This window comes from Eptesicus fuscus, chromosome 23 (assembly GCF_027574615.1).
Source record: "Eptesicus fuscus isolate TK198812 chromosome 23, DD_ASM_mEF_20220401, whole genome shotgun sequence".
Classification (NCBI taxonomy): domain Eukaryota; kingdom Metazoa; phylum Chordata; class Mammalia; order Chiroptera; family Vespertilionidae; genus Eptesicus; species Eptesicus fuscus.
In genome coordinates, this window is record NC_072495.1 from 18,331,773 (window position 1) to 18,358,548 (window position 26,776).

A 26,776-nucleotide genomic window follows, 5' to 3' on the forward strand; every position below is an offset into this window, starting at 1 on the left:
AGTTCAAGGTCTAGCTGGGCATAAAAACTAATATGTATGGCCCACCTCTTCTCTTCTAGAGCTTGAGAGTTGGGGATGGGCTTTGGCTGAGGACTGGGGATCAACCTGAGAACTGGGCAAGAGTCCCTGGGCGACTGAAGGGCTTCTCACTTGCCAGCCTTCTTGCCTTCTGTCTGGGGCTTGCTTTCTGTCTCGGCCTCACTCAGCTCCTCTGTGGGGCTCTGGGGTTCAGAGCGAGGAAATGCTGTCTTCAAGGTGTCCACGATAGCATTCACCACCATCTGCAGGGGTCAGAGGTGCAGAGTCAGACAGAAACCACCAAATGAGCAGTTTTCTCACGGTGCTTTATGCAATCAGGATGGGGAGACAGCTAGGCTATCTAGTGGAGCCCTATCCATCAGCATAGTCAGAGACCAGCTAATAACTTAGTGGCAACTATTCTCGCTTTTCTCTATGGCCATAAAAAGCTTCTTTCTCACAGAGTAAGATAAACAATGTCAAGGGGAAAGAGGCTGGAACAAACAATAGGATAAATAAAAACCTAGGAGTTCCGAAGGCTGGTGAAATATTTTTCATTTTCAATTTCTTTCTTTGTATATAAAAGAATGATTTTTAGTTTCCAAATTGACTCTTTCACCAAGATGTGAATAAGCAGAAGTAATATAGGTGGAAATATATGAAGAACAGAAAGAATGAAGATTATAAAAATACAAACTATGTCTAGAGACATGTAAAATATAAACATGTTCAGTGTAATTCACACAGAGTAAAGAGCTGGCTTTTCCAGTTAATTCAATTTTTCTTCTTTAGGACCGAAATAACAACAAAAATCACTCAGGTCCAAACTAAGAAATCTGAAATTGATATAAACTTCTCTACTCAGAAAGACTAATAAAACAATCCTCAATGAAAAGTAAGACTTCTATTTTTCAGAATGAGAAAATGACATACAGATATTTGCTAGAAAATGCACAAATGAAACCCTAAATATTGAAGAAACATTTACTTTCCCTTTGGTGCCTCTCATCAGTTAGTACTGCTGGCTCAGAGCAACACCGGGACTTCTTTAACTCATTCTTGGTTAATCCTCAACTTGGAACTAGCACAGCTAAGACAAGGCTGTGATGGTTGAGTAAGAGCACAGTAAAGACTAGGGCATCACAATCCAGGGAAAGAACACAGAGGGTAGCGTGAATGTGCTTAACGTGGCTTAGACAATATAACTTGCTCTCTAGGCTCACAAAATTATAGCCTGTGGGAAAGATCCTTATTTGTTTTATTCACTGTTGTATCATGAACAGCTAGTAGAGTACACAGCTTTAAACAGGCAAGCAGTATGTAGACGCTGAAAGAATCAATGAATGACCTTTGAGGATTTTACCTTGTGCAACCCTCTCTAGTTTGCAGTTCTTTCAGCAGAGCAGTAAATGTCTCCCAACTCCAACCATGTGAAATTCCACTTTATCATTTTATCCCCTGAAGGCTAGATGAGAAGAGAGAGGCCCCTCTTCTGCCAACAAGTCAGTGTTTTCTAACTTTTTAAAAAATATATAAGACATCCTTGGATAAACATAAACCTCGGACTTTTGTCGTGGGGACTGTAAAATCAGTTGGTAATCACTGCTTGCAGGCTCCAATGTGTTACACAGATGTCCTTCTCCTACCATCTCCAAAGGTCCTGAGATACCCTGTTCTCCAGCAGAGAATGACTACACCAATCTAAATCCAGCTTAGTGTCCTACTTAGGGGTTTCTTTCCTGAGTGACCAACATTGGGAATGACTTTCACCTTCAGGAAGGACTTTCCTGCCCCCACCTATCTATGAGGTATAGATCTATTCTTACATCCCGCCACTAGAATAACTATGTCCCTAGCAGATATGTGTACACTTATAGTGTCAGAGATAATGTACCCTCCAAGTTGCTCACTGTAATTCAACAAGTTGATATCCAACCAATATTTGGGAATAGGTCTTGAAAATCCTAGTCCATGTTCTACTGACTCCTCTGTGCTGCTTCTCGCCACCCTCTGCCTCCCTTATTTTTAAAGCACTGCCTCCACACTGGTAAGAACTAAGGCTGAGCGTATAGTACCTTGTCTATTCTGGAGACCATGAATGGTTTCTTGACAAAGGCAATACGAGCATCTGTGTTCAGAGCAAGGAACTCCTGCATCTCCTCACTGTTAGCGATCTCAGGAATGGCGCAGAGTTGCTGCAAAAGACACGAGAAGGACTTCAAAGAGAAATTCCAGTCCCCTAGATCTCCCCACCCTGGCTTGGGTATCTAGTGGGTAAAAAGAGCATAGAGCCCTAGCTGGTTTGGCTCAGTGGATAGAGCGTCGGCCTGTGGACTGAAGGGTCCTGGGTTCGATTCCGGTCAGGGGCACATGCCTGGGTTGAGGGCCCAATCCCCAGTGGGGGGTGTGCAGGAGGCAGCCGATCAGTGATTCTCTCTTATCATTGATGTTTCTATCTCTCTCCCTCTTCCTTCCTCTCTGAAATCAATAAAAAGTATATTAAAAAAAAAAAAAAAAAGAGCATAGAGCCAAAACAGAAGGATGCTGACCTTTAGGAATGATTCCAGGAGGCTCTTACGGGCTTCTACTCTGTCACTATCCATATTTCCAAATGGGAGATCTGGAAAGAGCTTTTTAGGACCCTTCACATCTTAAAAAAAAAAAAAAAAAGAAAGAAAAAGTATAATCACTTAACAGAACTTAACTAAAAACAACAAAGCAAAACTGTTGAATATATTTCCCTGAGATTTTTTATTTCAGAAGTTTCAAATATACCCCAGGGATATAATACATACAATCTACTCCCATTATTAATGTTAATATTAAGATAGAAGGACCACACACTACAATGGTTACAAATGAGGGCCCTGAAATCCAATTGCCCAAGTTTAAATTTAGGCTCCAATTCCTCCTATTATTACGACCTTAGGCAAGTTGCTTAATCTTTCTTTGACTTTTTTGTAAAGTGGAGATAATGATAGTATTTATCTCATAAGCTGTTATGAGAATTCAATGAGCTAAATATGTGTAAAGTGCTTAGAAGAGAACCTGGCATATATTTTCAAGTTTGGCTCAGCTATTATTATTAAGAAAGAAAATGCATAACTGAAATCCATAATTTATGCCTAAGCTTATTAAAATGTTTATTTGGGTGATCGTTAGCTTTTTAAAATAAACACACTTTGTTTATTTAAAAAATAAACTTGCTGCTTATTAGCTTACTTTCAGAGTTAAAATTTATTACATTTTCTTATTGTCCCTGTGTCTCATGGCATACCTAAAAACCTGGTTGTTAAAGTAAAGCTGGCAAGAATTTCTGGATACTTTTAATATTTAAGAGCAATCAATGTATGAATCTGGAAAAGTTAATTTAATTCCTCATAGACATAAGTGGAAATGTGAAACCTTCTTTATTAAGCTTAAACTAAATAGACTCCAGAACAAAGAATTCGGTGGCAAAGAAATATCTCAGAAACAATGTGACCATTGCTGTCCAGTACTAAACCCCAAATCACCTGACTGCAGAGTGGGAGGAGGGGTGGCAAAGTACAGGACCCTTAATGCTACATTCTCTCCCTCCACCCTCCCCACAAACCAACAGGCCCCCAGCCTCTCAGATCAAGGTGGCTAGATATAAAAACAAGCAGGCAGTCCAGGCCTGGGGAAACTCCTGACTTTTGATGAACTTTCGGAGATCTGATTTCTCCTCCAGGCGGGTCTGCAGATTCAGGAACTCGCGGTAGCGGCGATTAACAGTATGGTATGCCAACTGTTGCATGTTGCTGCTGTTCTCGCTGTCAAGGGCCGTCTCATACTGTTGAATGAATAAATTTGTTTACTGCATCAGCTCAATAGCCACACAGTAAGAGGAGAGTAGGGGTAAGGAAGGGATCTATTCTTATTCTGTTCCCAAACCTACCAGATCTGATTGCTGCTCTAAGTTGTAATGAACCACTCAAGGTCCAAGGGTGGCTGAATTAAAGAATGAGATATATTTTCCAACATAATATGGCCTAGAAAGGGAAAAATGAGTTTTACTGGTCTCTACTCCTTCTATCTCAAAGCTCCCTCCTGCGAACACTTTCACTTATAAAAATGGCTACATAACTACTTTACAAATCCCAGACAGAGTGTAAAACAGAAGGTACAACACTGATAAAAAAAAATACTACCTCTTCCACCCCTCAATTAAAGGGTTGGGTGTTATAAGGAGATTACCATTTTGCCATTATATTCAATCAGTGATTATGTATATTAGTTTGGGGAAAAATAATTCATAACAACTGATGAACAAAAATCATTTGTTTGACTGGAATGCATTAAAGGGACAAGTGTTTTTTTGTTGTTGCTGTTCAGGGCAGATGAATTATTATTCTTGGAACTAAACAGTATTTTTTTCCTAAGTACACGTCATCTGTATTAGAAGTCATGTGAAAATTGGAGATGTTGTAAGGGGTTAAAGTTTGCCATCTTCATATGCTAGTAGGGCCAGTATATGGGGAAAAGAAGAACTTGTACTGTATGCTCCCCAGAGCCAACACCCTGAACAGCATGAAAGGCGCAACTTAGTATAGGAGAAGACTTTTGGGCCTAGTAGTTAAATTACAGTGAAACGCTATGGGAAAATAATGTATGTGCTTATTCTCATTAGCGGTAGGTTACTGTTGTTTGGTTGAAGTACTATATTGTGGGCAAGTGATGTAAGAAACAATCTCCCTTGCTGGTGGGATATGAGGCTGGTGTTTTAAAAATTTCTAGAGCCATGGAGAAAGGGAGAGGTATTCATTATGAACTGACATGAGCACAGCAGTCCATCAGTCCAGGAAAAGGCTTAGGTAAGAAACAGGTGGAATTCCAGGTAGAACTCGCAAACTTGGGAGTACCATGGAGTTATAATGCTTCCCATGGAATATTCTACTTATTGAGGGACACTATCAATACTTACATTCCCAAACCTGGCTACACCTCAAAATCACTTGGGCTGCTTTTTAAATATATATATTCTGACAGCCTCTCCCATATTCTGAATAGGAATTTCCTAAGCGGGGTCCTAAGATTTTTTTTTTTTTTAAATACAGCTCTCAGGAGACTTGGAGGAAGCCTATCCTAAAACCTGTTTTAGGGAATTGTTGCTCTAATAATTAGAGCCTAATTGAACCAGCCATCTGATACATAAACTCCCTTTATATCATTTCTGCAAATGAGGATTTTACTGTCTTCTGAGGAATATATAGGTAAATAATCTTCCTTCCAAAACAAGAAGGTATTAGTATTTTAAAAAAGAAATAAATTACCCTGGCCAGTGTGGCTCCATAGGTTGGAGCATCATCCCATACACCAAAAGGTGGCGGGTTCAAATCCCAGTCAGGGTGTGCGGGGGAAGCGACCAATCAATGTTTCTCTCTCTCAAATCAAGTTTTTAAAAGTTTACAATTATTTAAAAAAATAAATTAGCAGGGAAAAAGTATGGAAAGAGAATTTCTGGACAAGGCTCTATACTTTGGGAACCATTCAAAAATATGACCCTCAGTATCCTAACAACCCTGAAATTCTAGGATTATGTGGATATTGCATAGAAACCTATTCTGTTTTACAGATGAACTTCAGACTCATAGCAAACAAAGAGTAGCCTCTCTCCTTGAGAGCCTTAGCTTCACTGACGGCTTTCCAAACCCATTCCAAGCCTAGAGTGGGTGACCACATTTCCAGTCCTGTTACCTTCACCGTGTAGAGCGTGTATGGGTGGAATCCGGTGCCACTGTGCTCTCGAGCAGTAATGGTGCCCGTGATACGCAGGTTCTGGATGACAACTGGGCCATCTGGGCTGCTCAGGGGCTCAAAGCTGAAGGTTGCTGAGCTGAGAGGACCAGCTGGGGAGGAGGAAAGCAGAACCGGTGGCAGACTAGGATCGAGGGAGCTCACACCATTGGTAAGATCTTTCTCTAAGCAGGAGGGCCTCGGTGGGCAGGTCCTTTCTGGACTTGCCAGCAAAGTTGTAAGTGAGGTGACATCTTGCTCTACCTCCTTGTCTGCTGTGTCAATCTGGATCTCTGGGCAGGAATTCAACATGGAGACCAGACCTGTCTCTTTTTCTGTTCCTGGGCCTTCCTCGGCCTCTGCTCCTTCAATTCCTTCAGAACCCTCCTCATCCTTAGGCTGCAGAGACTGGGAACCCCCTAGGGCACACAGGGCGTCCTGGAGCCGGTCAGACAGGTAGTTGCCTGGGGTCATGAGCATGATGGTTTCTTTGCCGAGTTCAGACAAGGGAGACTCCAGCTCTGTGTCCTCACACAAGAACAGAGGGCCTCGGATATCTGGCTGTAGGAAAGGAGATGAGTTGTTTCCTACTTTTCTTTCCTCTGGCACTCCACCCAAATCTCCCTCTATAGCTTCATGGCCTTCCTCAACTTCTGGGGAGGAGCGCACCTGCCCCTCTGGCTCATCACAGTTTAGGGGCAGCTGGGCTGCAGCTGGAGAAGGGGCTCTCGCTTCTGGCAGACTCTGTACCTCAACAACCAGTGGCAGAGATGTGGGCACTGAGGGCTGCTCCAGGGCACTGGCCGGGCAGTGTGATTTAACCACTCCTCCTGGAGTGCTTCTGGCCTTGGAAAAGATGCTCACAAGTATGAGGTGGATCCAGTCGGGATCTGACAGCTTGCTCATCAGTGGCAAGATCACATTGCAAGTAATGAGCTCCACCACTACATGGCGCCCGGTCCGCGTCTCCAAGTGGGGCTTTGGCACTAGTCCTTGAAGCAACGAACTCACAATGTTCCGCGTATAGGCAACCTCAGCACTGGCGCTCTGGACCGCAGGATGTGGGGCGGTCGCCCTGCAGTAAGCCTCCCAGAGTTGGGAGGGTTCCAGCCCGCCACTCTGCTTCCCTGCCGTTGCCTCCTTTGCCTGAATATAGCTCTGCAGGTGACAACCGCAGAGCGTCAGGAGCCTTTGGGCAAGAGCAGGACTGTCCACCATGCCCATCCTTTTCCGCAGCTCCTGGGCCAACCCTCTCATGGCCGCCTCCATTTCTTCCTCGAAGGCTGGCTCCTGGCTCACAGAGCGATACCAGGACGACACAAAGTCCCGAATAATCATCTGGATGGTGCGGTTGACCTCCTGTTCCAGCTGCCTCTCTGCCTCGGGGTCTGGAGAGCAGACGGCCATGGGGAAGAAGCGCTCCAGATGCAGCCGACCGGAAGCCCCCACGAGGGCACTGGAGCCCTGCCACCCTCCCAGCACCAGGAGCAGCGCAAACACGAGGCAGAGAAGCCACACGCTGACCAGAAAGTGGGTGACCAGGAAGGAGCCCAGCACGATCCCCACCACCATCAGCTTCCGGCTGCTCAGCAGGTTACTGAGGCCACAGCTGGGCACGGCTGGGGTCCCTTGTGCTGAGGACACTGTTTCTGCCTTCATGGTGGAAAGGACCGCTGCTCTCTTTCTATTTCACCTCGGAGTTAGGGATGGGGCATAACTGTGTCCCGGATACTAGGGAATCTGGGGTGCGATGGGGCCGCGGATCCGGGCCTCGACGTCCTACAGGCACTGCCAAGGGATGGCGGCTCTGCCTCTCGCCCTCGCACCTGGCGCTGCCGGCGGCCACGCCGCTCTCCGGGGTACCTCCGCGGCCCGCATGCTGCGGTGTCGGGCTCCTCGCAGCCTCAGGAGGCGGGGCGGGGCCGCAGGGCTCCCTCCCCAAACTCTGGGCGGGGATCTCACCCCGCGGGCGGCGCGCCCAGACCGAGCCCGGGTGCACTGGGCGCAAGGATGTCTCCTCCGCCGGCTCCGCAGGCGCGCTTCGCAGAGGCTCTCCGCCGAGCTGGGACGGCCCCGGCGGGAGACTGGGCTCCGCAGCCCAGATGCCCTCCAGGGAGGCCGGCCCGCGGCCACCGGCGACAGCTTCCGGGTCGCCGTGGGCGGGAGCAAGGCATTCTGGGAGAGCGGCCGCGCCCCCGGAGGCGCGGCGCTGCTCGGCGCCCCCTGGTGTTCAGGAGACGCCACGACAGCACTATGAGAAAATGTTCTCATTTTAAGCCCCTCAAATTACCACATAGTGCTAAGGAAAAAATTGATTTATGCCTTAATACCATTCACATAAACATAAAATATATTTTAAAATTCAACAACACATATTTGCACAAACTCCATAAACATGTACAGATCAACTCATGGAAAGAAATCCTCAATACTACAAAGGTATCCATTCTCCTCAAATTGATTTATAATGCAATTCCAATAAGAATTCCAACAGTGTTTTGAGTGGAACATGACAGATTGATTCTATAATTTATATTGAAATTAAAAGGGTCAAGGATAGCCACAATACTAAAGGAGAAGAAGAATAATGTCAAAGGACTTGCCCTTCCAGATATCAAGTATTATTATAAATTTGTGGTGATTAAGACCCTGTGCTATTGGTGCCAGGATAGACAAAGTCTCCAATGAAAGAAGACAGAGTCCTGAAAGATTGATGAATACATATGGCCCAAGAAGCTTTCAGATTAACTAGAGGGAATGAGGGACTATTCAATAATGGATATGGGACCATTGATTTTCCACAGCAAGAAAATAACATCAGATATCTACTGTACGAAAAGGACAAAAATCAATTCCAGATGGATCTTAAATATAAAAGTAAAACTTTAAAACTGTTAGAAGAAAATGTGGGTGAATATATTTCAGACCTCAGGGTGGAGAAATATTTCTTAAAATAGACAAAAAACACTCATCGAGGTAGAAGAATTGATGAATGTATTACAGTAGAACTTAGGATTTCTGTATATCATAAGTCATGATGAAGGGAGCAAAGAGCTATATATGAGCAGAAATTATTTGTAATGCATTGTGATTGAAAACATTCATATATCTAAATATTTTTAAAACTACACACAATAAGAAAACACCCAACTAACCTGATGAACAAACTGGTAAAATAAATAAATAGGCATTCTACAGAAAAGAAAATATGGTGAGAAAGCATTTAAAATTATTTTAAAACTTATTAGTAAATCAGAAAAATCTAAATCAAGAGAATTACCCTTACACACTTTGGTGGGTATGTGAAATTCAAAATACTTTGGAAAAGTATTTAGCATTGTGAAACTGAACTTTTCTGTAGTTTATTTTCCTTCAATCCCACTTTTAGATATGTATCCTACAAAAATTCTTTACCTGTGCACTAGAAGATATATACGATTGTTCAAAAAGACATTGGAATATTTTTCATAATATAAAAAAAAAAATCCCTGGAAACATCCTAAGGGCTCATTCACAGAACCACACCTGCATGTACTAGTATAACAACTTAGATAAGGCTAAGTGACAAAACAAGTCTTTAGAACAGTACTTATGAAACCTGAACGCGTGGGTATCTTGTGAAAATGAAGATCCTCATTTAGCGAATCCGAGCTAGTGCCCCAGATTGTGCATTTCCAACAAGATTTTGGGTGATGCTTCTACTTCTGTCCAAAGATTAAACTTCGATTAGCAAGGCCCTAAGACTACATTTGGTAAATACCCTCTTTGTGGAGTTCAAGACCAAGCTATATCACTGTGCTATTTAGGTAAACAGTACCTACATGTGGCATAAACTAACAAAAAAAGCAATCATACAATTCGGAGTAGTGATTATTAGTTGGGGGGACAGGACTTGGAGGACTGTGTAGATACATACAAGCTATTGGTAACGTTGTAGTTCTTAAGTTGTATGGTGGCTCATGGATTTTGTCATATTGACTACTAGCTCGATAATCTTCACCTCAACCTTGTGATACTGATTCGTAATCAATAAAAAGACAAGATTAGGTCAGTAGGCATTTTCAACCCTCACTTTTCACCAGAATCACCTGGGGGATATTTAAAAACCACTTATACCTACTTCCAATTGCCAGATATTCTGATTTCATTGGTCTGCTTAAAAGTGGGTATTGACGTTAAGTAAGAAGTTGCTGTGTGGTGCGAATGTGTAACTAGATTTGAAAACTGTTGTAAGTAACAGAACACTGTTAAAGCTCTCCTTAACATTAGTAGTCTGTGATTTGAACATAAAATATTTTTTTTTCTTATGAATTGCTCTTGTTAGAAAGGGGTTTCCTGGTTCTGCTTAAAAAATCATGTTCTTCAGTAATTAAGATAGGGGATTTTAAACTGTAAGCTTCCTCACCAATTGGAGCTTTGTCATCTGGCTCACTCGTGTTTCCTTGTTTCCTGGTACAATGCCCAGCAGAGTTGTCACTTAATGCACATGCGTGTAAAGGTACCAATGAATAATGGTTCGCTGAGCTCTGGTTCACTGCGTATTAGCCAGAAGTCTCCTCCAGGCTAATTTTCATCTCTCCCTGGGCTCCCAGAGCAATTTACATTTACCGCATCGAGGCACTGCTACTTAGTACAATTGTGTGTTTGCAGGTCTCTCTCTCCCACTACACGGTGAGCTCCTCAAGGCCAGGGTCAGGGTTGAATTAATTTTAGAGCCTTAGAGCTTAGTCCAGTGCCTCAGTAACTGCTTAGTAACATGGTAGATAAATGATTGTTGAAAATATTTCTATAGTGTATTGTGACCCTTTGCTGCTTCACCCCTGGTCATAATGTAATCCTTAAGGAGTCAGGACTTCGGCAGCAGCATCTCTGTTTTCTGCAGAGCTTGTTCTGCACAAAGTAGATTTACTATTTTATTTTAATTAATTTATTTTTTTATTGATTTCAGAGAGGAAGGGGGAGAGAGAGAGAGAGGAGAGAGAGAGAGAGAGAGAGAGAGAGAGAGAGAGAGAGAGAGAGAAATATCAATGATGAGAGAGAATCATTGATCAGCTGCCTCCTGAACACCCCCTACTGAGTTTCAAGCCCTCAATCCGGGCATGTGCCCTTGACCAGAATCGAACCCAGACCCTTCAGTCCACAGGCTGACGCTCTAGCTACTGAGCCAAACCAGCTAGGGCTGGACTTAATATTTTAGAGTAGTTTTAGGTTCACAGAATAATGGAGCAGAAAGTACCAAGAGTTCCCTTATGCTCTCTGCACCCCCACATGCACAGTCTTCCCTACTACCAACATCCTGTACATGTGTTGTAATTGATTAACCTACATGGATAATAGTATCATCACTGAAAGTCTGTAGTTGACATTAATTAGGGCTCACTCTTTGTGTTCACTTTTAATGGTTTTGATAAATGTGCACTGACATGAAGCCTCCATTAAAGTATTATAGAGAAGAGTTTCAGTGACCTCCAAATCCTCTGTGCTGTACACATACATCCCCACTGGCAACCGCTGGTCTTTTTATTGTCTTCAGAGTGTTGCCATTTCCAGAGTGTCATGTCATTGAAATCATACAGTATGTAGCCTTTTCAGGCTGGCTTCGTTCACCTAGTAATATAGTTAAGTCTCCTCCAGACCTCATTGTGGCTTGATAACTCATGAATTTTTAGCACTGAATAATATCCTACTGTCTGGCAGTTTTGAGAGAGGGGACTTAGAGTGCAGGCTAAGAGCATAGGGTCTGGGGCAGGTATCTAAGGTCCAATTTCAGTGCCACCAGCTGAAAATTCTGAGCCTTTGGTTAGGCCACCAAACTTCAGTTTTCTAATGTGGGGGTATTGATAACATTTACTACATAGGATTCAAATGAGAGCTAAGCAAGTTAATACATGTAAAATACCTTAGAATCTGGTACATAGTAAATGCTGTATAATATATAAATGTTTGCTCTTATTTTTATTTTTTTTCCTTTTCTGCATTTTTAAAAAATCTTTATCATTGAAAATATATACTAGTGTGTCCCCCTTTATTCCCCCATTGACCTCTTCTAGCCTGCCCCCACCCCTTACCCCAGGCTCTTATTTTTAACTAGAGACACAGTGCATGAAATTCATGCATGGGTAGGGTCCCTAGGCCTGGCCGGTGATCAGGGCTGATTGGGGCCTTCTGGCTGCCAGCTGGGGCCTTCCGTCCCCAGCTGCCAGCTGTGGGCGAGGGCCTTCCTTCATTCTGCACCACCCCCTGGTGGTCAGTGCACATCATAGCAAGTGATCAAACTCCCGGTAGAACTCCTGAGGGGACACTTTGCATATTAGCCTTTTATACACTGAGTGGCCAGATTATGATGATCTCTGAACACATAATAATCTGGCCACTCAGTATATATCCTATATAATAAAAGGCTAATATGTAAATTGTCCCCTCAACCAGGAGTTCGACCAGAATTCATGCACCAGGCCTCCTCTAATATGTGTGTGTGTGTGTGGCCAGATTCTATAGAATCTGGCCAGATTATTATGCATTCAGAGCTCATAATAATCTGGCCATGTATATATAGAGGCCTGGTGCATGAAATTCGTGCACGGGGTGGGGAGGTCACTCAGCCCGGCCTGCACCCTCTCCAATCTGGGACCCCTACACCTTTTTCTTATCTAGCTAACCTCTTCACATTTAAAAAAATTAACTGAAATACCACCTATTCTAGCAAATCCTCTTTGAACAAATCTCTTCACAATCTTTATTAAGTATTTTCATAGTATACCATTCTTTTTCTTTAGCAGCAACTTAGAGTGGATGCAATCTGCTTCTTATTCTTGCCTCTGAATTCTTTCTTGTTGCTCTTATAATATAGAAGCTTATCCAATTTACATTTGCCCTTCAAGGGCTTATATTTGGTTCAGTTTCTAGTTGGCTCCCTGCTTTTTTTTAAGCAATAAATTTGGGTTGTGATAGTAAACCTCACTTGTAATCAAGCCTGTAGGTCTCCCTATCTGAATATTTCTATAATATCTATCACTTTAGCATACCAGAGATTGTGTTCATTAATAGAACATAACAATAAATGTCACATGATCATTTGATCTTCTGGTAATATTTTATAGCAAGCTGAATTATTTTAGTAATTTAACTATTACAAAACTGAGGCATACAGAAATAAATCACATTGAACAATAAAGAATGTCTCACATATCAAAGCATAGTACACTTAGGGCCTCCCTTGTTCTGTGCCTCAAATATCATAGCATAGTACACAGTTCACATGGAACTCAGCTTCCTTTAAAATAGGAAGGGATGCCATACTCATGAAGCAGCTACTTCACACATATTTTTTAAATTTAATTCATAGCACATACTCTTTGTACTAATTGTTGAAAAATCACCCTAGCAATTGCCTCTGTTCCTCTTTGTATTGTTGCCTTACATTCTGATGTCATTACTGTGCTTTTATCATCCACTCGCTCTAATAAGATTGTGAATTACTTAAGGGCAGAAATCATGACTTGAGCTCGTGTTTCTCTGTTATGGTGCCTAGATAAATACTCAAATGCCATCCAGTGCAAATGATTGTGATGAGAGAGGCCCACCGTTGCTGGAGACCTCTGATTTTTATTTAAGGGGCCTCACTTGTTCTGTGCCTTTACAGAGGGGTGAGTAGGGGCTGAGGGAATTTGGGGAAATCCAGATAGAATTCTCTTCCTGCAAGATTTTGCCAAGCTGGTGCCCACGACCTCTGGGCATTTGTCCAATTAAAATCCTGACACACAGCAATAACAAAGGCACTGGTCTCCCAGGGCTAATGTGTGGGGATCAAACCCCAGCCTGTAGGAACTCACCCCCACGGTCACCCCTATGGTCAGGGCCCGGCCCCGATGGGTGGACCTGGGCTGGTGCTCCTGACTCTGGGGAGAGGGAGACTTCCCGTGACCCAGGAAACTACTATCAACGGAAAAATCAGAGAAGCACAGAGAGGATGGTTCAAAAACACGAAAGATAACGCTGGCGATTCCTTCAATCTCTGGGGTAAAAACAAACCAAAACAAGACCCTGAACTTAATACACGCACGGAAAAACGTTGCTCAGGGTAAAGCGATTCAGACCCAGACCGGAAACTGCGGGCTAGAGGCCCGGATGCTGAGCCACGTGGGAAGGCGGAGGGACTCTGCGCCAGGCCCACGCTGAGGGCCCGGAAGCTGGGCCGCCGGAAGCTGGGCTGCCCGAAGCTGAGCAGCGACAAGCTGGGCTGCAGACGCGTGGGGACCGCACACAAAGGTCGTGGGGGCCGGTGCTGCCCCCTGCCTGACGGCGCCTGGAGCAGAGCCCTTTCTTCCTACGCAGCGAACATGGCGGAGCGCTATGGGGCTCCGGGGCTGCAGTGTGCACCCTGGGGCCTGCCTGAGGCAAGCGCGCTTGCCCGCCATCTCCTCCAGCTGACCTCCTCAGGCTCCATGGCCTCCAGGCCGCCACCAGCCCACCTGCCTGCCCCTTCTCCTCGCCGGGCCGGGTGGCCCCTCACTTACTGGCACCCGGTGAGCGCTCAGGCTCTGGCAGGTCCCGGAACAGGTCCATGGCGGAGGCTGGTCGGCAGAGCAGCTTCTTCGCCCGGGACCGTGGATGGCTTCTCCTGGGCCAGCTGCAGCCGCAGGCACCCAGGCCCTGCTTTGTCAGGAAGGACATCCGGAAGGTCGTCCAGAAGACATCAGGTCTAATTAGCATACTCGCCTTTATTAGTATAGATGAGAAGCTAAGCATTTGTTTTTTCATTGGACAACATTTTTAAGGCTCTTGGCCCTCTACATGTTCAAACTCTCCCTTGTTAGGGGGGAAGAAGCGGGTAGAACTTTGGTGAAGAAGGAGAAATCCTTCCAAACACGACAGACGTGGAACATGCAAGGCTATCCACAGGATTCCCGGGAGCCTCCTTGCCACTCCATCAGCCACACAAAGCCACGTTCCTGCGGCTCAGGTTTGTGTTCTGTAGCTGTCTGCACCAGGGACTTGTCAGGGGGGAAATGAAAAATTTTATCATTCTTTCTCATTTTTCTTGATGTCTCAGTCATTGAGGGTTTCACATTCAGGGCCATTTGGGTGTCATCAACACATCAAGTTTAAAGAGGAAAGATGACGAATCGTGAATGTTTATGAGGAAATGGCAGCAATTATAATGATGGTAATGAAGAGGGACGTGAAGAGATTGGCCCGGTGGGATGTTTCTGGGGGCCTAGGACAGTGGAGTGAAATGCTCCGGTGTATGTGGGCATTACGACAGCGCCAAGATGGATGGAACGTCTTACCCAGCAGCCCTTCCAGATTCATTATTATTATTTTTTTTAGAACTATGCCTTGTGGAACCAGGTTTGCAAGTTTTATACTGAGTGAACAGCTATTTCTTATGTTAAGTTATTTCAGCTGTGGAAGAGAGAATTGTCGAAATAAATGGCTGGAGAATTCGAATTGCATTCATTCTTGACATTGGTACTGACAAATAGCTTCATTCCTCCACTGAAATGGAAAGTTTACTAGACGGAGACACAGGCAGGTTCTGGGGAGGGGGTGGGGGGAGGCATCAGCATTTTATTTTTACTGTAACTCTTCTAAGATGCTGTGAGAGAGTAAAAGAAAGTGATATTCTGAAATCCCGTTGGAATCCATCCCCTGCCCCATCCTCCACATTCGACTGGAAATAAAACCAATTAAAACGTTAATTTATAACCAGTATAAAACCCAACCAGACAACTGGTTATAATCGCAAGAGCATGGAGTTGTCAGGAGGAATGGAGCTGGTAGGTGGTGGAGGTGGCCTGAGAACTCAGCACTCTGATGGGTTGAGCTGGAGCACCTGCTAGTTTGACCCAGCCCAGGAGCTGGGCATCTCCATGGAGAAATGACTGATTGTGGGACGGTCTTATGGGATCTGGAGAATAGATTTGCCAGAGCCCTGAAAGCTGTTCATATGAAAATTATAGATTTCTCCTTGACATCTCCTCAGTGCTGGATGCCTCTCTCCTCCGTGCCAACAGAAATCACTGCAAGGAGAGAGGCAAAGAGTGTGGCATTCTATGAAGCCACGACCAGTGGTTCAAATGTAAAGTTTGTTGCTGGACGTAGAGAGTCTCGCTGAGATCCTTGTGTAGTAAATTATTTGAGCTTGGCTCTAGGAGTCTCGCAGAAAAATTCTATTAGGTTTTCAATATCCACATTGTCAAGGAGTTTTTGTGAATGCATGATTCAGAGTTTAGACTCGTGGGACCGTAGTCCTTATGGTGCTAGGAAGTGTCAAGGCTACTTATTTGACAATGCCCGTGACACCCAGGCATGGATAAGCTTGCAGTTTCATGTTCTGCTTAGCCATTAATAGTGGGTTAATTTCAAGGTTTCATAAATAAAGGTTTTGAGGTCCTCCCGCATGACATGAAAGAGAAACATCTATCGGTTCCCTCCCATCTGTGCCCCGACCAGGGAATGAACCCAAAACCTAGGTAGGTGCCCTGAGAGTTGAACTGGCAACCTTTTTGGTGTATGGCATGACGTTCCATCCAACTGAGCCACGGGCCAGGCTGCGTGCCTAGTAATTTTTTGCTAGATTTCAGACATTATGACTTTTCTTGGTGTTTGATGCTTTTGTACTTTCGTCAATTTTCTTGAGTTTTGTTCTGGGATGTATTTAAGTTACTTGTTAGCAATTTGACCTCCTCCGGTCTCACGTTTAATTTCTGTTACACAGGCCTAGAAAAGCATTTAATTTGAAGAGGATATTTTCCCCCCACCAGTATGCCAGCAAAACCCTTCTGAGTACTCTTTTCAGTGCACTGTTAATTATGAAGCTTTCCCTTATGGCTAGTGAGCACAGGCATTGTTTCCAGGCCTATGGGAGCTTTGTGTCTGTTCTTTATAATCCTTTCTTTAAAATTACATTTTATTGGGGTGACATTGGTCAACATGAACATATGGTTTCCTGTGTGGATTTCTAAGTGATAAAATCTGTATATAGCACCATGTGCCCACCACCCAAAGTCAAATCTGCTCCTGTCATCTCACATTAAGACTCCCTTCTCCCCCTCCCCCTCTCCCTCTGGCTTTATAATGATTTTGTTTGATTATTTTCTTATCTTTCATAACTTCCTCCCATGCATGTGTCCACAGCACTTAGTTGAATACTGTAAAGGAATTCTTTGCGGATCTCTGGACTTTTCCTTCTGTGTAACTCTCTCCTTATAGGCACTCTGCCTTACTAAACTCTAACTGCCTTTACCTCTCTGGGCTCCCACCTCCATCTCCTTCATTCAAGGGCGGTGCTGGGCTCTGCGGGAGTTCCCCCTTCTGAATCTCTCTAGGCCCCTGGTCGGCAAACTGCGGCTCGTGAGCCACATGCGGCTCTTTGGCCCCTTGAGTGTGGCTCTTCCACAAAATACCACGGCCTGGGCAAGTCTATTTTGAAGAAGTGGCGTTAGAAGAAGTTCAAGTTTAAAAAGTTTGGCTCTCAAAAGAAATTTCAATCGTTGTACTGTTGATATTTGGCTCTGTTGACTATGAGTTTGCCGACCACTGCTCTAAGCAGTAGACTGGGCTATTTCTCATCACTCATCACTGTCCCTTGGTACCTAATGTCTACTGTCTTCAGGACTATTATTTCATATGTATGCCTTGATTTTTAGTTGTTTTAAGTGGGAGCTTATATACGATTCCTGTTACTTCTTCTTGGACCAGTGTTTCTGTTTTGACTATTCTGGGGTATTGGTAGACGTGCAGGGCATCTCAGCATCACAGAGTGTGCTGTTCCCTCTGCAGAAAATACTCTTCCACGTGTCGTTTACCTAATCAACACCTATTGTCCTCTAAGTCTCAGCCCACAGACAACTTTGTTCAGAAGCCTGTCCTCTGACCATCTGTTCTTTTCTAATTTCCCCCTTTTCGATGGGTTGTGGTATTCTGCACTTATTCACAGCTATATTTCTACTCCTTGTCTTTCTTCACTGCAATATTATAAGCTCTATGAGGACAGAGGCTAGTTTTATTCCCCGCTGAAGCAAAGGAGGTTTAATAAATGTTTGATCAATAAATAGAAGATAAAGCAGTTGTTTGTGGCAGAGGCAATGGTACCTGTGGGGAAGAGGTACTCAGAATAAATATTAATTGTTGCTGGTGTGAATCACATGGTAGCTGATGAAAATTACTGACTATACTTATCTATAAGCATATGTGAGAAATTTAATTAAAAAGTCCAGAAATACTTAAGGGTTGTGGACATTTCTCTACAGAGGAATGAGGTATTTCATGACCAAATTGGTGGGGCAAGAAGAGTCAGTAAAATCTAGGTTCTTATTATTGTGATTTTATAGGCTAGTGTGCTTGGGGCTATAATACATTATATTATACTATATATCATTATATACTGCATCGTAATATATAGTTGTTATAATACATATAATATATAATGTTTTATAGGGTAAACATATATTTATATTTGTTTGCTGCTTGTTTTACCCTCAGGATTTAGCTCTATGAAGCCAGGTCCATGGTTTGTCCTGTTCTCTGCCCCATCCCAGATTCTAGGGAAATCTTTTGTACTTTGTAGGTACTCAATAACTTTTGGTTAAATATGTGAATAAGATATCTTTGGAGTACTCCATTTTAATTTTGTTTAAGCAGTATGCTGAACTGCTTTTTTTTTTTTTTTTGCTTTTTTGTTTGTTTTTCTAAACACAATCAAGTGGAAATCAAATTACATTCTCTCTTCGTTTTCTCATGCCTATAGGGAACCTGGCTACTGAGATTACAGTGGTTTAACTAGGGCTGCAACGTTCACCTGGTGGCAGCTTAACTTAATCGCAGTTAAATTACCTCTGAAGAAATTAACAGCCTTGCAAGAGCTGAGCTTGACAACGCAAACACGTGGGAGCCCTAGGGTGTCTACATGTCCACACTGCGCCTGGCTCAGGAGACGAGAGCAGCACTACATTAAACAGTGGGGGGACATCATTAAGGTTATGATTAAGCTGCCTTGTAGGGAAAAAATTATTCTGCCGAGAGGCGGCCATAGTCCTGCCGAAAACATCACTGCTTTGTTACTTATTACAAATTTCTGGTGATTTTTTTCTTCCTAAGTCAAAAATAGTCACAGGAAGTATTACTGCCTCAACATGAAGGTGGGCAGGATGAAGACTAGAATGTGCAGAGCTGGGTGTTATAGAAGTAGTGAAGGATCAAGGATTTATGTACACCTAAGAGGTAGAGTTGTGGGGTCAGCCGAGGTCAAGTATAGGGTAGGGTGCTCAGTAGGGAGAGTTGAGCACTGACCCCGAGAGGATCTGAGATATGGCCAAGAAGGACACCTGAAGATTAGTCGTCTGAGAAAGCATGTGTGGTACGGTGATGAGGGCAAAGTGAATAGTTTCCAGGGTGATCTGACTTAATCAGGAGGAGAGCATCTTTCCCCAGAGCTGCTTTTAGTGAAAAGTTGAGCACATGACAGCTCTCCCTGCCTAAGTTGGGTACCACCTGGCTCCCCACTCCACAGCTATCTTGGCTCATAAAAACTGAGTTCCAGATGAGAAAGGCTTGACTCTTTCTAGGTATGGGATTTGATGTGTCTATTGGGGCAAAGCAGAAAATCAAATACCAGTGCATTCTCTATTCATGGTTGCTGTCAGGGCTCAGTGCACAAAAGACAAACCACTTTGGGCATCTTAAACAGAAAGGGACTTAATATGGGAAACAAGGGGCTTCAAAATAATTGGAATTACTGCAAGAATAGAATCAAGAGTTGAAATTATTGAGCTCAAGGACATAATGCAAGAGCTGCAATCCAGGGTCAGAAAGCCACAGTCTTTGCCACAAATGCCTCTTGAGACCCATGACACTTGGGACTGGACATTGAAAGGTGACATCTGGCTGCCAGTACTGTGTCTTGATTCTCATGTTCAGGACTTTACCTGCCAGATGCACAACCATGGAAAGATGGACACTGCCTTTTCTATAACTGCTGCTTATTTGGAAATGAACCAATTTGATTCTCTTATAAATAAATGGGGGAGGGTCATGTGCAATTGGAAATAAATGTCTGATAGAGTTGTTCAGTCACTGACTGATGTCAGGCCAGCATCTCTGTGACTCTCTTGATCTTTGCTTAATGCTTTTCATTCCTTGTTTTAGCAGATGGCTGCTGGAGATCCAGACTTCATGTCCACATCCAAAGGAGCAAGATATGAGAACGGGGGAAAGACCTTGTCAGGTACATTCATTCCTTTTCCCAAGAAAGTATCATCCTCCCCAGGAGTGTCCTGCATGTGTGTCATTAGCCATAACTGTGTCCATCACGTGAACACTATGAGCTTTCAAGGAGGATGCAGAAGCAACCATTCAACCAGACACTGTGACACCCCAAATAAAACCAAAGTTCAATCAGCAAAGAAGGGGGATATGGATATTGAAAATGTGACTAACAGTATCTAACACAGTAGGATCCAACTCATTTTTCTTTATATGGTGAACCAGTTTCCCGGAAGAGAAAAAAACAATACTGATTTTACACAGCAATCTTGAAATCACAACTCTCCCAGTTCGTGGGACTGAGTGAAGCAAATGCTAGCCATAGACCCATGCCATCCTCAGAATCACTTTTTGTTGCAGTGAATAGCGCTGATGGGTTGAGCTCATTTTGGTAGCTGGATGCTTCCTGCCCTAACAGAAGTATTGTCTCAGGGGGCTCCTCAGCTACATATGCAAATATATTCCTGTCAGACCCTAACATCAGTTTGACATACATGCTTCACTATAGTTGAACCCCTGTGGAAATTATTCAGGTGAAGAGTAGGGCAGACAGAGGGAATGACACTACACAAATGTGGGCAAGAGCTGAAATCATAAAGAGATAAAAATTCAGTATAAGTATAAGAAGCCATGGAGAGATTGGCTAGAGAGATAGGAAGGGGGCTATGTCATGCATAGGCTTGTAGGTCAACGGTAAGGATTGAAGATTTCTCTCTAAGTATAATAGAAGCTGTTGAGAAACTTAGCTCATACAGAACGTGTATTTGTTTTTACAAACTTCACTGGTGCAGTCACCTATGGGAAAAAACAATTTTCCTTTTGGGGGAGGAGGGCTTCTGGGCAGCAGCTCCATGTGGGGGTAACCAGTGTGGGTTTAACTCCAGGGTTTAGAGGGGAAGTTGGGTCTGTGGGGCGGGACCTGCCCAGCCCCAAATGTCACAGCTGAATTTCTTAGAAGTGGCCCAGTGAAGTTCCTTCCTGCCCTGACCCCAGGTCTATGGCTTAAAAATCAGGGCACCAGGCTGGGGCTGAGCACCTCAGGGGCCTTTGTAAACATGGCAGGTACAGGCAGAGGGAGCTTAGGGGAACTGTAGGAACTGGTGGGGGCAGCCAGAGCCAGGGGAGGAAGTGCCCATGGGTAAAGGGGGCAGGAGGTGGAGGAGGTATGCTCCTCTAACAGAGACTTAGAGGTACAGAGACTAAGAGAGACAGAGAGGACAGAGATGGGGATAGAAAGAGTGACAGGAAGAGAGAGACTCAGAGAAAGTAAGAGACAGAGAAAGATTCACAAAGAAGAGAGACAAACAGAAAGATGGAGTCCTTCTCTGTATGCATCAGCTGGCTGTGTGTGTATGTGTTTTTTTTTTGAAGGGGGGCGGGTACGGGGCCGGGATGTGCCAGTATGACGGTAAGTGCATTGTTGCACTTAAGTGTTGCACTTACTGTTGTAAGTGTTGTGTTGCACGAGGGAGGTGTGCTGGTAATGCAGCACCAGCTCCTTCAGAGACCCGCACAGGCTGTAGGGCTCCGCAAAACCCAAGCCAGTGGCCGTGCGGTAGATGACACAGGGCTTGGTATCGCCGTCCACCACCACCGAGCAGGCACAGCAGCCCCGCTGGCTGCTGTGAAGGATGAGGAAGGTACCATCCCGCTGATCTTGCCCACATACCAGGCTCGTTCCCCATGGTGGGGGAGGTCATCCTCATCCTCCATCAGTGCATACTGGTCTTCAGTCTCATTTTTGATTCCCAACCACTGGTTGATTTTCTTCTGCCGGGCGCCTTTCGGACTGAGCCATACCAGGTGCCGGTCTCGGATCTTGCGCAGCTGCATGAGGTCTGGCTTCAGGCTGTTCATGCGCTTATGGATCTCCCGGTTGTCCAAGGCCTGTGTCGGCAGCTCCTATTCCAGCTTCGTGCGTGCGGCTCTCGTGGATCTCCACGATGTGAGACTTGAGCCGTTCTGAGTTCAGCGGGATCCTCTGCATCTCTTTTCATTGCCCTCACGCCGGAAGCGCTCCAGGTACTCCTTGTGCACTTCTCTTGAGTCTGGCCCTGCTCTTGGAAGATCTGGATGGTTTCATTGAAGGCTTCTATTGTGTGAGCTTCATCTGCAGTTCCTGGGAGGTGCGTGTGTACTCCGCGTAGAGCTGGTTGCTCGCGGCTCTTGTCCCCCTCTTCAAACCAAGGTAACAAATAATTTCCCGCCAGAAGTCACGTCCAAATACTGGGAGACTGAGGACTACAGGGCTGACTACGTACAAGCGCAATAATAGGCTCACGTTCTAGCGGTGGGCGCCCAGGCGTCCTCCACAATCCCACAATCCTCTGGTTGCCTACTTCTGGTTCTTCTAGCTCCTCCTCAAGTGGTGTTTCCTTCAGTCGCCTTGCAAGTCCAGGGCCTCTAGTTGGAGAGGGTTTTTCTGTTCTTTGGCATTGATAGCTGTTTGCTATTTGGAATCAGTGAAGTTTCGGGAGCACTGCCGCTGCCATGAACATGTTGGTCCCAAGCGCCCTCATGAAGCAACTGCCCATTCAGTCCACGGCTGGCGCCGTCCTGGTTTGCGATGAGAAAGGTACTGTGCTGAGCCATTTTCCAATTGGATCTTCTTCTTCCTTCCCCAGCACACTCCAAACCTACTCCGGGCCGACCACCCCAACCCCGCAGACCCTTAAGACCTTCCCCTCTTTTTCTTCCACTTTCCCCCATTGCATTGCCTAGGGGCGCCCCAACCGCCCCTTGGGGGTGAGGCCAGCCTGGGCCAGGGGCCTCTGGTCTCTGGTCCTTACGGTAGCTAGCTTTTTATATACATAGATATTCTTTACAAAATAACTTTTTAAGGGAGGAAAGGAGAGAGGGATAGAAACATCAATGATGAGAGAGAACCATTGATTGGCTGCCTCCTGTACGCCCCCACTGGGGATCAAGCCAGCAACCTAAGCATGTGTCCTGACTGGGAATTGAACCATGACCTCCTGGTTCATGGGTCCACGCTCAAGTGCAACCACTGAGCCACAACCGGCTGGGCTTTACAAAATAACCTTTGATGGCAGCACAGCAGTTCACCATATGGGTGTGCCGTGACTCATTTAAGCATTTCATTTTAGACTTTATTTTAGCTAGTCTCTCATTCCCTTAATGGAGCTTATTATTTGCTATTCCTTTTCTGCCATTATAAATTCAATGCCATAAACTTCATGTACTAAATCCGTAACTAATACATTTTCCAACGTTAGAATTACTCATCAAAAATAATGGACACTTGTGCCCACATTGGCAGCACACGTACTAAAATTGGAATGATACAGAGATTAGCGTGATCCCTGCACAAGGATGACACGCAAATTTGCGAAATGTTCCATAGTTTTGGTTGTTAACTAGACTTATTGTGGTGATCATTTTATGATATAGACAAATATCAACTCATTATGTCGTATACCTGAGACTGATACAATGTGGTATGTCAATTATACCTCAACTGAAAAAATGTAATGGGCCCTTTTAGAACTCTTGGTTGATATTGCCAAAGGTTTGGATTCCTTCATACACCTTTCAGCAGATGATCAGATTTCCAATTTCACTGCCTCCTCCCCAATACTGGAATTAACGTTTAAAACACGAAAAATAATGTCTAGTGGTTTAAATTTGCATATCTTTGTAAACTTGGACCATTTTCATGTGTTTATTGGCTATTTTTCTCTTATAAGTTAAATGTATGTGTTCAGTTTATCTTTCTGTCCTGTCTTCATCATTTAAGACAGCTTGGACCCAACACAGAGCGATAACTAAGTAAATATTTTTACAATTGACTGAAAATCCATATGGGCTTCCACCCAGGAAGCAATAATGAATACAGTTTGTGGCTCCTCCTCTATTAATCTTTCCCAATTTAACGATTTCTCCAGTAAAATATAGTATTCAGAGAAAATATGATTCATCCCCCGCCCCCGACCCCCACTCCCTATAATCCCAGGAGACATTCTCTCAGTTGAAACTTTTCTCTCTTCATTCTCATTGGTCTTCATACATCATTCGTAGGAACTCTTGGGTTACGTGAGGGCAGCGCATGGACTGGGTGCTTACTGAATTCTAATTGCGTGTCTAAATGAATGAACCCGCCATGCAACTACAAATGGAAGTCTTAAAAATAATAATTTGCATAATTAGCTGACAGGAAGGCCTGAGCTATTATTTAAGTTCACATATAACATGACACCATCAAGCGTTCATTTATGCTCTGTTCTTTCCAGAATGATTGAGCTGTTTGAAAGTTTTATTCATGACTCATGCTTAGACCCATGTTGTAGTGCTGATAATGTTGAGATAATGGGGATTTATAGTTAGCTCTGACAAGAGGCCATAAAACAAGTGACGGGATGTTTTCTCTGTTGCTACAAGCTCAATTTGTAACACAAAGTACTTAATAATTGTTATTAATGAACCCGCTGTGGTTGGTATGTAGACACAGCTGGAAATCACATCTGTTATCAGAAAGCCTGGGTTGAATAAAGCATAGACACTGCAGGGAACTAATAGCTTCAAAAGGAAATGACATCACAGACACCTAGGAAGTGCCCTTGGATGCTAGCTGCTTGCAGACAGAAGAGATTTAGGACAGATTTTAGGAGAAATGACAGGGAATTTGGTTCTTTTTAAACATTTTTTTTTCCATATTGACCCCAAATGTCTTCAGTTGTAAGTCAGAGTTTCAGGGTCAGTCCCATGTGTTAAATATCAGTAACTTTTATATCTTATTTTTTTAGATAAACACAAATAAAAATAGTCCCAGTTGAAGCCTAGAAAACTACCTCTCCAGGCTTACCTTCGGTGATGCCTCTTGAAACACTCAGCCGTTCTACTCAAACTGGGTTCTCTGCCTTCGTGTTCACAGGCTTATGCTTTCCTGGCCGCTTGCTTTTCCTTGTTGTTACCTTCATTTGAGGCCACTTCCCTCAAACTGTTTCAAAAGGGAAAGAACTTATCTTCCTTCCTTTGTCCTTTCCTCCTTCCATCTCTCCCTCCCTCCTTCTCTCCCACTTCTCACCTGGCTGGTGTGGCTCAGTGGTTGAGGGTCGACCTATGAACCAGGAGGTCACAGTTCCATTCTAGGTCAGGGCACATGCCCGACTTGTGGGCTCGATCCCCAGTGTGGGGCATGCAGGAGGCAGCTGGTCAATGATTCTGTCTCATCATTGATGTTTTATCTCTCTCTCCCTCTCTCTCCAAAATCAATAAAAATATATTTTAAAAATAATAAAATATGTCACCCATTTTTTCTTCTTTATGGATTAAGGTATTACATATGTGTCCTTATCCCCTCATTGACCCCCCCCCCCCCATCCTCCCACTCATGCCCTCAGCCCCCTGGTGTCTGTGTCCATTGGTTAGGCTTATATACATGCATACAAGTCCTTTGGTTGATCTCTCCCCTTTACCCCACCCTCTCCTACCTTCCCTTTGAGGTTTGATGGTCTGGTCTGATCGATGGTTCTCTGTCTCTGGATCTGTTTTTGTTACCCATTTTTGTTTGAACACTTCCATTAATAGAGCCCCCTCTACCAAAAACACAGCCTATTTTCCTTTGGAGAGCACTCATTATTTGAAAGTTCTTCCTGGACTAATTCTAAAATCTGCCTCTTGTGAACTCACTCATGGTGCCAGTTCTGTGGACAAGCTAGGAAGTTCTGCCACTCTAATAGTCTCCATGCCTCTGCTGGTAGAGAGGGGGCGCTGGGTCCTCGTATATCCCAGCCTCCCACCATTCCCAGCCTCAGCTGTGAGCACCAAAGTTATTTTTCTAGATATTGCCAAATGTCCCTGAGAGGAATTGCTCCCTGTTGAGAACCAACGGTCTGCACTCTCAGTCTATCAGCCTCCTTTCCTTTAAACATTTTCTTTTCCTTTACAAAAAATGTGTTTAGTATTACCTTTTTTATTTTCCTTATTTCCTCCCCTTAAAAGCCTCCCTTCATAATGAAGATAGCCTCTCTCTATCTGCATTCTTCTCTTATTGACCCTATACAGTCATTAAATAACATCTACATATTATTGATTCCACAGTAAGATAGCCAACTGGGTTTATTGTTCTAACTTTACTAACTCTGATCCAGCTGCTACTCATCTCAACTTGCAGATCCGTCGGTTTCATCATAACATGTTCCAAAACAAACTTCCAATTATTCTCCTCTCTAAACCTACTCTTTTTTGTTTTCTTTATCTCAGTTAAGAACACTAGCATTCTATTTGTTAGTACTTCAAATCTCACAGTCCCCTCTACTTCTTTTTTTTTCTCACACCCTTTTATTTATTAGAGAGAAAAAAAACGAGTCTACCTTAAAGCCATATCTGAAATCTGCCATTTTATCCCCCTTCACCACTACCACCTGGGTCAAAGCCATCTTCATTCTCCCCTAAGATGACTGTAGACTTCTAACTAGTTTTCCTTGCTCTTCCACCTCTACCTATTCTCTACAACTAACACAGCCACCAGATTGACCCCCATAAGGCTGTATTAAACAGTTTGTAAAGTTCAGTCATGTCACCTCTCAGCTTGAAACCCTCCACTGGCTTCTTATATTACTCAGAGTAAAACTAAAAGCCTTACAGTGGCAAAGAAGACTGTATCTCCTACTACCATCCCCTCACTAATTTTTAAAAAAATATATATTTTATTGATTTTTTTACAGAGAGGAAGGGAGAGGGATAGAGAGCTAGAAACATCGATGAAAGAGAAACA

General features: G+C 44.0%; 1 protein-coding gene, 1 non-coding gene and 1 pseudogene across 3 annotated transcripts in view; 1 reads left to right on the forward strand and 2 right to left on the reverse strand.

Moving 5' to 3' along the window:
* The window catches only part of SNX19 (sorting nexin 19), a 31,372-nt gene extending 23,479 nt beyond the window's left edge, over positions 1-7,893 (reverse strand). Inside the window, exons 1-5 of one of the 2 annotated variants that reach the window (XM_028146886.2) lie at positions 5,737-7,893; positions 3,694-3,832; positions 2,568-2,668; positions 2,094-2,213; positions 151-281 (exon numbers count right to left, since the gene is read on the reverse strand). In XM_028146886.2, the coding sequence (XP_028002687.2) occupies positions 151-281; positions 2,094-2,213; positions 2,568-2,668; positions 3,694-3,832; positions 5,737-7,434 (2,189 nt within the window). In that variant the 5' untranslated portion in view covers positions 7,435-7,893. The remainder of the gene's footprint in view (positions 1-150; positions 282-2,093; positions 2,214-2,567; positions 2,669-3,693; positions 3,833-5,736) is intronic. The other variant, XM_008142531.3, reaches the window with a different exon arrangement.
* A 13,331-nt stretch (positions 7,894-21,224) lies between these two features.
* LOC103287170 (phosphatidylinositol 3-kinase regulatory subunit beta-like) lies at positions 21,225-25,693 on the reverse strand (annotated as a pseudogene).
* LOC114231957 (U6 spliceosomal RNA) lies at positions 23,305-23,408 on the forward strand. The gene has a single exon (XR_003617992.2). It is a non-coding gene; the product is annotated as a U6 spliceosomal RNA (small nuclear RNA).
* Positions 25,694-26,776: the final 1,083 nt, after the last annotated feature.